The sequence below is a fragment of the Manis pentadactyla genome, chromosome 17 (assembly GCF_030020395.1).
Source record: "Manis pentadactyla isolate mManPen7 chromosome 17, mManPen7.hap1, whole genome shotgun sequence".
NCBI classification, from domain to species: Eukaryota; Metazoa; Chordata; class Mammalia; order Pholidota; family Manidae; genus Manis; species Manis pentadactyla.
This window is the reverse complement of record NC_080035.1, coordinates 63,351,126-63,365,098: the sequence shown is the minus strand read 5'-3', so window position 1 is coordinate 63,365,098 and position 13,973 is coordinate 63,351,126. Positions and strand designations below refer to the sequence as shown.

The window sequence follows — 13,973 nt, the reverse complement described above, 5'->3', positions numbered from 1 at the left end:
TTCCTTGTTTTACTGCCTTGTTAAATAATCATTGCCTTTCTAAATCTAATGTATAAATGATGACTTCCATTTCTTAGCTTTAGAGAGAACTAATAGAATTTTCTTCAAAAAAGGGAGGACATAATTTTAATGAATGTCTAGTTCTAGGTCTTGTATGGCTGTTCTAGTTCTTAAATGGACTCTGATTTTTAGTGTCATGGTGATCGGAGCTGAAGAGTCACATTGCCCCTGTCTGTTATCATCTGTCAGGTGCTGAGATGGCTCAAATTATTCCTATTATTTCCTCTTGAGTCCCTCTGTATGTACACTGATAATTTTCTGGTAACTGCATGATCCATTTTTCTGCAAATTTCATTGTTTTCAATATATTGAAAGCTCCTTTCTAATATAAGTTATCCCATTTTTGACAGCTGTGAAGAAGATTGCTCAGATCCTGCAGAGAAATATGTTGGGATATTTTTTGTCATAAATGAAGACAGGTTTGTGAAAATATTAGTTTGAGGTTTAAATGTATGTTGTCATCACCATAATTTTAAATGCATGGATTTTAAGAAAAGTATGGATTTCCTAACAATACAACAAATTACTCTTATTCCGAAATGAATTCTGCTAATTGAAAAAATCTTTATTTCATGTAATATAAATATTTACTTATTAAATCGCTACAAAAAGTAAGTTTTCAAATAGGTAGTAGGGTCTTACTGTAGTAGAAAATACAAGTGAGTAGGCTCTGGAGATGCTATAAAGTGGGTCAGCTCTAATTGTAATCACTTTTAGTTAAAAATAGCTGCTCCCCTCAACATGGATCATCAATACAGTGTTAACTGTGATGTTTTTATTCCTAAAATATTCTGCTGCATAAACTGACCCTCCACCCTTGCAATATCATAAAGAATGCTTTTAGTTAACAAAGCATTTCAAAGACCAAGAAACATCAAATGAAACCATTTTTGAAATTAATATAGGAGTACTGATCCATGCATTATTATGCAGGTACCACATTACTAGAAATTATAGAAAATGACTTACAATGTTTGTTGGGGAGTGGGAATTTTATTCAACTATGGCAAAGGCAACATGGGGGATATTATCTCATACTGCAGTCTATATGGCTGCCCTAAAATTGAAATATTTAGGCATGATTAAAGCAAACTTTTTATGCTGGTTAGATAATGACAACGTTTTTAGTCCACAAATGCCTCTTGTATAAGATGTCAATGAATACTACATCTTGGGCACAAAATTTCGAAATCAACTATGAAACTATACAGAAAACTAAAACATTACTCGATCATGTGTTAGTTCATTTGACAAATATTTGTTGGCCATGTATGCATGCATACAGTAGGAGGTTTTCTTTAACAGAGTCTAAAGTTACAGGAATGTCAGAGATGAAAGATTCCTGGTGCTGAAAAGTGACGCGACTCGCAAGCTAAGCGCAGGGTGAACGTACAGTGACCAGTGTCCTGGTGGTCCCAGCCGATACTGTGTTCCTGTCAAAATTATTTATAGTGCCCCCTGTCACTAAAATATTGGATTCTAGAATAATTCTGCTCTACAGACTAGGGATAGATTTTGAAACTTCGTGTGTGAAGTTAGAGCCCAATTAACCTAAGTCTGCTGTGTACTCACTGGATTCTCAATGCAAAGATGATGGTGGTGTTAAACATCACAGACAAGGTCTGAATTTGTCAGATCCATTCAGGTGACTATTATGCACTGAAAGCTTGTGCCCCCCACAAAAATTCATATTTTAAGGCTCTACACCCCAATGTGACTGTATTTGGAGATGGGGCCATTAGGATGCAACTGAGGTTCAATGAGGGTGTCAGGGTGAGGCCTTAATGTGAAAGGACAAGTGCCCCTGTAAGTAGAGACAGCAGAGAACACTCTGTCTCTGTCCCTGTCTCCTCTTCTCCTTTCCCTCACCCTCTTTCCGTGCACACACCCAGGAAAGGCTATGGAAGCACCCAGTAGGAAGGCAGCCATCTGCAATGCAAAGGGAGAGCCTTCTCAGACACCAGCCCCGATGGCACTATGACCCTGGCCTTGCAGTTTCCAGAACGGTGAGGAAACAAACGTCTGTCATCTAAGCCACCCAGTCTGCGGTGCCTTGATACACAGCAGCCCAGGCAGACTGATACAGTGACTGACTGCTCACACTGTTAGGCTGACAGCCCCCAGCTCAGCCGACATGCCTGGAACCTCGAGCTAAGTCTGAGCCAGGCAAGACAATGGCAAAAATGATTTAGAAATACTGATTTAACTTATGCATATGGAATTTTGGACATTTAACTGGGAAAGGCAAGATAATCAGATTTGGGATTTCAATTCCTTTGGAAGTGAATGTCTTTGGATTTTAATTTCCCAGATGTATTAATCTTTGAGCTTTCATTTCTCACTGGGAACTTTATAATGGAAGAAGATTTATAGTCAAATTTGGTGAATAGTTAGGCTACTGGGATTTTATTATTTGAGTTGCTTTTTTTTTTCTTAATCTTAATATTTTCATTTGTTCTGGTTGCAGAATCCCTGACAGATTCACTTGGACAATGTGCCAGGACAGGGTTTGGGACAGGAAACAGTGTATTTATAGCCCCACATACAGAGTGGCCCTGAAATCAAGTAAAATAATACATTGTCGGCCCATCTCAGAATCTATGGGTGCAAAATCTGTGCTGCCTATCAGTGGTCCCGGAAGGGAACCCACAGAAGCAGTGAGTGTTCTTGAAGACTGGAAAACAATGTTCTGGAAGACACAGATGTCCCTTGGGGGCAGAGCCACACCCATTATTCACAGGCTCAAGGGTTGCCTCTGATGGTCCAGAACACAAAACACCATCTAGGGTGAGCCAAGGAACTTCTGTCTGAGTGGCTGACTATTCAAATCGGTTACTTTGGTGAGAAAAAACACAGAGCACGCCAAGCTGCTTGCAAGCAAAGCCCGGCAAAGAAACCCTTGATTCCCTCGGCTTCTCCAAGCTCCAAACCTAGGGGAACAGCCTCCCTCCTGGGAAGGCCCACCTAAGTCCATACCTGCAGCTGTGGGGTGCGTCTGCCTAATTCTGGGGCCCCATTACCACTTTGGCCTCTAACTCTACAAGCAATGTCCTTCACCTAGACTTTCTGTGCAAGAAAATCAACATTTCATCATTTTGCCTCCTCACTTGGATGAAAAATTGCTTAAGGAAGATGGTATTGATTAGGTCCCTTCAGAGATTCCAGTAATGGCCTCAAGGTCTCTGTAGACCTTGGAATTATTAAGATCATTTAAATATAATGAATGAAAACCATCACATACAAACGGTCACATTAAATAACATTCCTGGTCTATGTACAGAATAATTTATAAGTAATGAAACAAGCAACATATAGGTAATTATTTAAAACTAGTTTGGCCCTAAAAGCAGCAGCATCCTGTGACTATGATTTGCCTGACATAAATTAAAAATACTAAGATAAAACACAGGAGGGACGTGAGAAGACCCAGGTAAATAAAATGGTAACTAATAAGACTCAAACTTCTGGGACTCAATTTTTTAATGGGTTCCCAAAATTATATGAAAAACAAAATAACTGCCCAAATTTTGAGTTCATGGAGAACATAGCCCCTTGTCTATTTCCCTGGAATAGCTTTAAGTGCCCTCATTTCTTTTTCATGCTGAATGCTGACTCAGGTGGAATTATATGTTCATTTAACCTGTGAGGCTAGTCAGTTTGGGTTTTATTGCCAAGGCTGTTAGAAAGTCAGGAAAGCCTTTTACTTTTCATTTTTCACATTATTTTAAATGCAAACGTGCACTTCTCCATTTTCAAGGATCCCTTTGCTTACTCTTCTTTGAGCTCATTTTTCAGAGGTCATGACCGGCCCCTCCGAATCCTGTCCCCTAGCGGGACCGTCACCGTGGTGTGAATCTCAAGGCTGCTGGGAGGGATTGAATAACTGCAATCCACCCAACAGCAAAACTAGGCAGATACTTTTTCAGGAAACAGAGGAAAGGTAATCCAGAGAGAAGGGCCCAGTGCTGAGTTTTAGAAATCCCAGAAATTTCTTTCCCCCCATGAATGTCACCGTGCTGCTCCACCACCCCTGGGCTTTTGCCTGTGGGTGCTAATGACACACAAGCATAAAGAAATAGCACATTCTAGAGGAGAAGCAGAACAAAAACTACCTTGGAACAAGACCAGTATCGATACAAATCTTACATCATGGAGGTTAAAATGCCATCAGGGCTGAGGCGCAAGACGGTGGGCCAACACCTCAGATTCCTCAACTATGAACCAGGGTGCTGTCTTAACAGGACTCGTGGGGGTGCTTTGAGGATCAAGGCAGACGACACTGCTGAGGAGCTCCGCCTGGAGCCCCCGGCTTCCTCGCTGCTGATCAACATGACTTCGGGTGAATTTAAGTCAAAGCCCTGATGATGATCAATTGCATAATAACTCATATCCGCATAATGCGAGTAGTACCTGCCAAGGTTTCCAGGAGGAATGGAATAATGAGGACACACTGCAGGTTTAGTGTGTGCCCCATGCTGGGGGTGCAATGCCAGCCAGCACTGAGGCTGTGACATGGCCGCTGACAGTCACTCCCACTCTGATCCAGTCAAATGCTTGGATAAGATGAGAATGAGTACATGCTGAGGAAATGAATGATGAATGAACGCGTGAATGGGTGCTGTCGTGGGAGATCACACAGCTTAGTAGAGTAGAAAGGAGGGTCTAAACCAGGCCATGGAAGAACAAAAGCAAACATCAGCATCACCCTTTATTAGCTCTCCCTGTTTCTAGGGAAAAATTTTCCCCACTTCTGTCAGAAAGTGGGAGAGTGGGACTTGATAAAGGATTAGCAGCCCTTGGGTCAAAGCCACCAGCCTTCTGTGCATGTCGGTCCAGCTCGCTGGGGCACTGCCCCACCCCTTCATCACATGCTGCCTGGGGCTGCTGTCCACACAAGGCAGAGGTGGGGAGCTGTATCAGTGACCTTTGACCTGCAGGCTACAACAGTCACTATCTGGCCCTTTATAGAAAAAGTCTGCAGATGCTAGAGTAGATTATGGGGCAATTTAGGATTCATAATCCATTGAGCAGTATAACAAATTCCCAACAAAGATATACTTAATTATGCTCAAATTGAAATGACTTCTAGAACCTGTTACGTAAACTTGACTTTTCTAGTTTATAGTTCACTGAAAAAGTAACAGGTCCCCTTTCCTCCCAAACTTCATTAAAATAATAATCAGATAATCAGCCAACCCCACAGAATGGTTTTAGCAGAAAGAATACACTGAGACTTGGCAGAAATTCTCTGAAGAAAATGTATCATTTGACAATGAAAGCTTTCAGAGTATTTCATGACTCCTGAACTTATTAATCCACACTTCTTTAAACATGTGTTGACAGTAACTTCCATGTAACAAGGAAAGATTATAGAAGATTCTAACCCAGTTCTGTAACTGGTGATTCTGCTCTGCTGGGCAGCCGCTGCCCATTAATTATATCCTGTAAGTTGAAGTGTGCCTTCTTCATCCCCTTCCCCACTCCCAGTTTAATACCACAGCTCTGTGTCTTCCAGCTTGACCTTTCAGCAACAGCTGGGTCACTTAAGCAAGCTAAATGACTCAGACTATTTCTAAACAGGACTATTTCTCACCCAGTAACAATCTCAAAACACAAATCAGGCTCCCTCCCCACGTCAAGCATAATACCAATCCCATGGTGTTTCCTCTGGACAAGTCTGTCTGTCTTTTCCAAATAAGGTCACCTCATTAGAGGGTCCACCTTTCCCTGCAGTGATGATGCCCCACTCTCCCCAGCCAACCAGAAATAGGGCCATAGATGAATGATGAGCGTGACCCTAGAGGCTTGCCACCAGGTCCAGAGTTAGATTCTTAAAGGTTGCCCTCCTAAAACTGGAAGAGGATGAAACTTTAGAAGGTTGGCAGCCTGGGAAGACTAGAAATACAGATGACCAAAATCTGGCACATTACCACTGATAATCCTGGATTACCACTGAAAAGCTATCTTAATTATAATGCCTGTGAGCATTAAAGGAAGCTTTGGGAAACCATGGCATGGTACCACACACAGTACAAAGCATCATCCCATCCCTGTAAGGACTCCTCAAAGCCATTTCCTCAGCATTGCCTCATGTTACTCTTTCCTTCATTCTGGAAAAAAATGGGGAAGAAAACCCATGACATATTATTCAACATATCAAACTCACCCAGACTCCCTGGGGAGTGAAGAAACAGTAACAGTTCCTACATACGGGGCTGGCTGCGGAGGGTTCTGTATGGCTCTGTTGCACGCTCTCCTCTGAAGAGCATGTGGTACTTTGTCCCAAATTTGGCCACTGTCAATTACTTGCCTCCAAGTGAAAAGGTTTGGGCTGGTCTGCCACTGCTTTGACGGATGAACATGGGGGCAGTGGTTCTCTGCCAGTCCCGGGCCTAGCTGCTGAGGGGACTGCAGGTGTCCTTTCTGGCCCCTTGGGACCACAAGCCTCCAGGGAAGAGGTCCAGATGATTGTGCTGGGGACAGAGGACCCTGAAGGAACATGGAGGCCCTATGCACATGAGTGAAGAGGTCATGCTGTGCGTTCAGCCCAGCCAACCCCAGCCTCTTTGGCTCTGTGGCTGCAAATTTTGAAAAGACCCCAAGTGAGAATTGCCCCACTGAGCCAAGTTAACCAACTGTATTGGTGGAAACAATAAATCGCTGTTTTATGCCACCAATTTTTGGGGTGGTCTGATACACAGCAACAGATAACAGCCAAAATGTGTATACCACATATTCTTACTCTTTGCTTTGTGTTTTGCAGTAACTCCTAAGAGTAGGACACTTCTCCCCGCCTATTGATGTTGGCCTTGGCCAAGAGACCGCCTTTAATCAGTCGACTCTAAGGGACTGCAAGTGCCACATCTCTGCCTAAGTTTTAACAGCCTCCAGCCATTTCTCTTCCCCCTTAGAACACAGAGAAAATCTGGGCTACTCTTTAAACATGGCTTCCATCATGAAGAAGAGACCCAGCTCAGAGTTGGTTTGAGCTCAGGTGTGCTACTTCTAAACCACAGCCTAATTAATGGGAGAGAAAAATACACCTCTGCTGTTGCACACCACTAACAGGATTTTATGTTCTACAGAACATTCTGGTGAGAGTCGCTTTCTACAATATTATTAGAAAAATCTCACAAACTGAAGAATCAGACCAAAATTAGAGAAAGTTATCAAGGTGGACAAGTATATCAGATCTTAGCTGTTTCATAGTTCAGATATAGAAGCGTGGGTGATTGGCCCTCTGCCGGAGTCCAGGCCCTGACACCTGTTCTTCAGCCAGGGAGCCTCTGGTCTAATGCCAGGGCAGCAAATGCTTTCTGTCCAGGGCCAGAGAGTAAATATTTTGGGCATTGTACGCCAAGAAGCAGAACTGCGAATACTATGGAGGTATGTATATAACCACTTGAAATGTAACAACTTAAAAGGTAAAACACATTTTTTAGCCCTCAGGCCACATGAAAGTGGGGAATGGGCTAGACCGGGCCCACAGGCTATAGTTTGCTAACCACTGGTCTAGTGGTTAAGCCTGGCACATAAATGGATATTTCAGGAAGGGCTCAATAAGTGTATGACACAGGACCTTTCTGAAGGTTAGAGAGGAGACACAAACCAACGTGGGATTTTATGAAAGGTTTTCCAAAGGAGAGGATGGCTGAGTGAATAGGGAATATCAAGTAAATGCCACTGAGTATTTTACAATTACGTGAAAGAAGCCACAGCATTTCTGAAACACAGTATGTGCATGTGAACTGTTCCCTTCCATTAGCACAAAGTTCCAGAACTTCCCCACGTGACTGCCCAGCTTCACTACCTGTAACACCAGAGAAACACATACCTATGAGCACAGGTGCCTCGGCCAGCTCTGGCTACATAATAACATAACCAGACTGGCGGCTTCAGCAATGGAAGTTTGTTTTTTCACAGTTCTGGAGGCTGGGAAATCCAAGATTAAGGTGCTGACCAACTTTCTGCTAAGGTCGCTTCCTGGCAGAAAGCTATTTTCCCACTGTGTCCCCCCACAGCAGAGAGAACACGCTCCCTGCTAACTCTTCTTGTTGGGACTCTAATCCTACTGGCTTAGGGCCCCACTCTCGTGACCTCATTCAACCTTAGTTATCTCCCCATGGGACCCATCTCCAAATACAGTCACATCGACTGGCCTCAGTAAATGAGTTTGGGGATCCTATTCATTCCAGATCAACAGGTTAGTCCAATTACATATCATGATTTGCACATAATAATTTAGCTCTGTTGCTTCCTTCCTTTTTCCCATATATCCAAACTTGTCAAGTCCCTTACCATGGGACACAGGACCTTCCATCTTTACCATCCCACCAGGAGGCTATTGACACTATTGGGGAAGAATTCAACGGGCATATCTCTACACTTCATCAGAATAGGATACTCCCAACTCATGTGATTCTCTCGTGTCAGTTAGGAAGACTCAGAATGATGGCAGTTGTTAAAACCACACAAGCAGAGTCACAACATCGTCATGTTTACCTACAGAGTCCACAGAAACGTCCATTATCCACATTTACTGTCATGTTGGATTTGAGAAACAATAAATGCTGATCTAATTAGTAGGTGCTTCCTTCAAAACTGGGCATCGTTTCTTCTTTGTTCAGTATTCTGTGATGACCTTATTCCTGTTTGTACACTAAACAAAGGTAATTTGTTTTGACGGCCTTTTATTCTTTAACAGTTAAGATAAGGTGATAAAAATAGAAAATAAATATGTCACATGGGAACAATACATTCTGTTAGATGATATTTTGGCAACCAAAAATTTCTATTAAATAGCACCTCTAGGCTTTGTTTATATAATGATGCCTGATTGCCTGTGGGGAATTTAGAACTTCTAATGAGCTTTCTGAATAAATACTAAATTATCTTATTACTTGATGTGGCTGTATATGGATTATGTTTTGTTCAAGTACTATAGAGCTTGTGATCTCTCTATGGGTTGTTGTTTTTCGTGATACCAGTCCAGACTGTCATCCTTCATTTAAGAGCAATGGTGACAAATTTCCATTGAAATAGGTAAATAATTCCATTTCTACCTATATGCCATTGCAAATAAGAGTGATAAGCAGAAATCAGATCTCCTGGTAAGTAAGGAGCTTGGTGAAATAAGTGCAAAAATCTACCAAAAAGTATCATTTCCCACCCCCTACTACTCTTTCAAACAAAGTATTGGCTGTGGTGTCTGTTATGACGAAACCTTCCTTAAGGTTCATTCTGAAACCATGGATTAAACACCTATAATGCACAGGCATCATGACTGAACAGAAGATGACCCCGGCCTAGAAGTCACAGTAAAGCAGGATCTTCATTGCACGTACTATTTTAACAGCAATAAGTCTTCATAGAATATGTATGTCAAACTAGAGTTAGAAAAAACATAAAAACAAAGGTAAAAAGAATTTTCTAATCATCATGATATATAATATTGCATGCACATACACAGACAACCACTTTACCCTCTTGTCAGGGAATAGGGCAATTCAAGTAATGGCTTGTTGGAGTAATGGTCAGGAAGATTCATGCAGCTACCAGAGATTAGACTAGAGGAGCATCAAGGGAGCTTTTATTGCAAAGCTCCTTTGATTACATGAGTCTAGGACACCCTAGCAAAATAAAGAAACAGAAGAAAATGCATTAAATGCATTTAAAAAATTATTCATACCATGAGATTAATTCTACTCATATTCAGCATAAGAACTCATCAACAGTGCTTCCCAAACTTCAAGTATATACAAATCTCTTGGGAATCTAGGCTAATTTACATATTTTAATTCAGTAAATCAGTAAATGCCTGAGATTTTATATTCACCTCCTCTCAGTTCTTAGCTGGAAAAATGAAAGCAAAGCAAGAAAATTCATTGTCCCTAGGTGGATAGATACTGCAAAGCCAGCAGTTCTCAAAGGGCTGTCCGCACACCAGAACATCAACCTGGCCTGGGAGCTCGTTAGGACCGCTAATTCTTAGGTCTCACCTGGACCTACTGATTCTGAAGCTCTGGGTGCTGCCATGAATCTACTTAGCAAGTGCACAGAGATTCTGATGGCGATACCATTAGAAAACTTGTTCTCAGCAGCGCTCGTGAAAGGAGTTACTACTTCTGACCAAACTGGTATTTTACCAAGTCCTGTGACCCTCTGAGACCACAAGCTACTAGTGGATGACATCACCTTACCCCTCCCCATAAGACAGACCAGGGGGGTTTCAATCCCACATCCTGTTGTCATTCATAAGGTCTAGGGTACATCTGGGAATCTGTATATGGGCAGGTTTTAAGCAAGTGGGAGGGCTGACTCTTGATATCCAAACTGTAATGTGTGGGAAATATATTCTTCCTAATAGGCCAAGCATTTCTGAAGACAAGGAATGGATTTCCATGTAGGGAATAGGAAGAGGCAGACCCACAGCCCCCCTTACCCAACACCCCTGAACGGACACTAGGCAGTGAATGTGGCCCCACCACCCTGTCCAACAAAGCAAGTCTGATTCTCATATCCAGACTTATCGCATCCCCGGTAATGCGCAGCAGTTCTTGCCTGTAAATGGGAGGCAATGAGTCTATTGCGTGATTCATTAACATCTTTTGAGTTTTTAAACACAAATATCTTGTCTCTGAAATATATATTCCACAGGTTAATCATATTCATGCACCAAATGATTTTTTATGACATGTGGTTGACTTTATCTTCTCTTCTAAAGATTTGTTATCAGTTTTTAAAAAATAGATGGCTCAAGTGAACCCATATGATTTCTATTTTCTTCCTTATATCTGTGAAATTTACCAACATACACAACGAACAAATGCTACTTTCTTCTTCTGTAAAAACAGATCTTATAAAAATCGAACAGAGAATTTTAGTCATAGTTTAAATATTATGGTCATTGTTCTGAACTAAGTATCTTCAACAGTGATTTAAGTTTTTGGTTTGTTTTTTATTTTAGTTTAGCAGTTTCTTCACACTAGCGGCTCCACCTGAACTTCTTGCCAAAAGTCTTAAAATCTCTTTTCTTAAATGAATGGTTTGTCAAACAGATTTTTCATTCTATAGTTGAACAGCTAGCTTTTAACCATAAATGGTAGGTTCTGTTATTGCAGTATTATTATTTTATATCAATATTATTTTCAATTTCATCTTTTTAAGTAAAGGATTATCAAATTGTTTCTGGTTCTCCTTTTACTGACCAGCCTTTATTTTTGATTGCCTAAAAACAGATATTCTCATTATTTTCCCCATTGGCTGTGTTCCAATAAAACTTTGTTCATGAAAATAGGTGGTGGGCTGGATTTAGCCCCTGAGTATAAATTTGCCAATGCCGATCTAAAAAATATTTTGTTCATAAATACAAAGGAGAGAATATTCATATATATCTGTTCTTCTTTTAAAAACTAACTTTCATTTAAACACTATATGCAATGGTTTTATAAATATTAAATCGAAGGGAATCCACAGACTTAAGAGAACATCCACGTGCCTCCAAGTTACCAAAGGTCAGTGACTTTATACATAAGCTTTGTCAGGGCATTTCATTGTTAACCAGAGTATTCTCTTCACTCAAGATAGAAGAATGTAAACAAAAACAGCAATGCCAGGAAAAAAAAACAAAACACAACACAGGAGCTCCCTGCCCTGCTCTGGCAGGATGCTGTCTCCTGAACAATGGATGCGATGTTGCAACAGTAGAATTTACCTTGACAGGAAATCCGAGAAGGAAAGGCGAACAGGGTACCCGTATCGGATGAGCTTCACCATCTCCAGGACCCCAATATATTGCAGCTGAGCAGACACATAAAAATTATCAAAAGTATCTGGCAGCTTTGATTTATTGGGCTTGACGCAATGAATAAAGTGGGGATTGCACTTCTGAAGTTTTCCAAGGATATCCGCCAGAGATTTCTAACGAAAAAAGTAAAACACAAGTGATTCTCCAAAGAAGACACTGACTGAAAACGCAAAGTAGTTTTGCAATAAAATGCTTTTTCTTCAGCCCATGACTCTTATTTATTATGAATTGTGTGTCCGTGTGTGTGTGTGTGTGAGGTGTGTGTTTTGTGCACAGCACTTAATTATTTTCTGAAGTGGTCAAAAATGTGAAAACAAATCCGATGCAAACCCTCTGTGGTTGATAAAAACAAAATGTAAATTTTTGAAATCTGAAAACTTCACTAACCCTGAGTTGTGAGGCAATGGTGACGGGACCTCCCCGTTCCAGTCTTTGGAGAAATGCAGAAGTTCCCTTCTTTCTGAACAACTGTAATGAATACAGCAAGAAAGACAGGGTGAGCAGGTGTATCCGACTAAATTCCATTTAGAATAAAAAAAATCCCTCCCATCCATGTCAATTCACTCACAGGCAGATATAGATTTGAAACAGACTATAAATCTGCCAAATGATCTTCTGTGATGACATTCTACGCTGGGGAAACGGGCAACGACATTCCTGCCAGCCTTCCAAGCACACGGCTGTCACCATCCAGCACCTATTTTAGCTTGAGAATAAACATGGATCCTGATTTGCTTGGTGACACAATAAACTCACCCTGGTGTCCTACTTATATGACTAGTTATCCACATGTATCGTGAAATGTAGTTTACTCTGAGGCAAAAGAATGCTATTTTATGTTACAAAGATTCAATATTGTAACAGTCATTGGTTTGTCCCCTGAAGGTTAACTACAGTTAGTTTCTTTCCTACTTTTTTCTTTCCCTCCTTTTTCTTCATTTTCCTTTTACCTAGTGAAAGAGGTTAGTAAATTCCCTGCCTGAAAAAAGACCAAGGACTGTGTTTTCTTCGATAAGTAATTATATACAGCTCTTAAAAGAAAAAGAATTCATATGCAGGAAAGATTAAATGATAATGGAGATAAAAGAAGTCAGCGTAAATGAAGCCAGTGGGTGAAGAAATAAAGGGCAAAAGGTAATTAATTAAATTCCATCAGGGGTTGAAAGGAACCTCAGCCACTAATGCATTTTCACATCTCACAAAATCATACAGATTTAGGCCAATGTATCTATTGATCCAAAATCATTTATCTTGCAATAAAAAGGTCTTGATAGGAGCAAAAGTTCTGATAAAACATTCTTGTCAATATGGTGTATTGCTATCATGGCAGTAGCTCGTTTCCTTCCATTAAGATGAACTGTCAAGCTGAAACGATCAATTGTAACTGACAAGGGAATGCAAAATGAAGCCATCAGTCCAAGATCAACCTGTTTGCAACACACACAAGCCTAACAGGATGCTCAGTTAAATAGTGGGCAGAGTCCTACCCTGCTGGGCAGAGGGGTGGGTCTGCAGGGACAAGCAGCCTGAAGGGGAGAGAGGGATGGGACATTCAAGGAATGGTCACAATAAATAAACCTCTAGCCCTTGAAATTGAACACTCACTTTCCCTTTCTGCACGGAGGAACTACTGTGAATTATTTCCCTTTTGCAGTCCTTTAGGGAAAAGACTAATGGCATCTATGCCTGGTAATGTTTAATAATTAAGGTTAAAAATTACAGTGTAGACGTGTGTGGTGATTTTTTCCTCTTGATTTCCAGGATGACTGAGAAGAGGGGCCAGAGGTTCAGCCAAACCCTCAGGAGTAAAGATCTTCCCAAGGAAGGGTAACCTTGGTCTTTTTTATGTAAAATATGCCATTTTGTAAGTAGGGAGATTGAATTCCTGTGATCACACAGGGCTGGACCAACTACTTCAAAGGGTCCCTAATTTCAGGGGCTCCTGGCTACACACACACACACACACACACACACACACACACTTCTAATAGGTTATACACATTTCTGCCACTCTTCTAAAATAGATTACAATAAAATTTAATTATGCCTTTATTTTTATTGGTAAGCTTAAGTGCAAAACAAGTGAATTTCCAAAATTGATTGTCTG

The 13,973-nt window shown here is 41.0% G+C and overlaps 1 protein-coding gene across 6 annotated transcripts in view; it reads right to left on the bottom strand.

Annotated features, from left to right (window-relative positions):
• Positions 1 to 13,973, bottom strand: part of MYO16 (myosin XVI) — a 570,453-nt gene that overhangs the window by 121,909 nt on the left and 434,571 nt on the right. For 5 of the 6 annotated variants that reach the window (XM_036893691.2, XM_057494601.1, XM_036893690.2 and 2 more), the window contains exons 26-27: positions 12,254 to 12,334; positions 11,774 to 11,979 (exon numbers count right to left, since the gene is read on the bottom strand). In XM_036893691.2, the coding sequence (XP_036749586.2) occupies positions 11,774 to 11,979; positions 12,254 to 12,334 (287 nt within the window). The remainder of the gene's footprint in view (positions 1 to 11,773; positions 11,980 to 12,253; positions 12,335 to 13,973) is intronic. The other variant, XM_057494602.1, reaches the window with a different exon arrangement.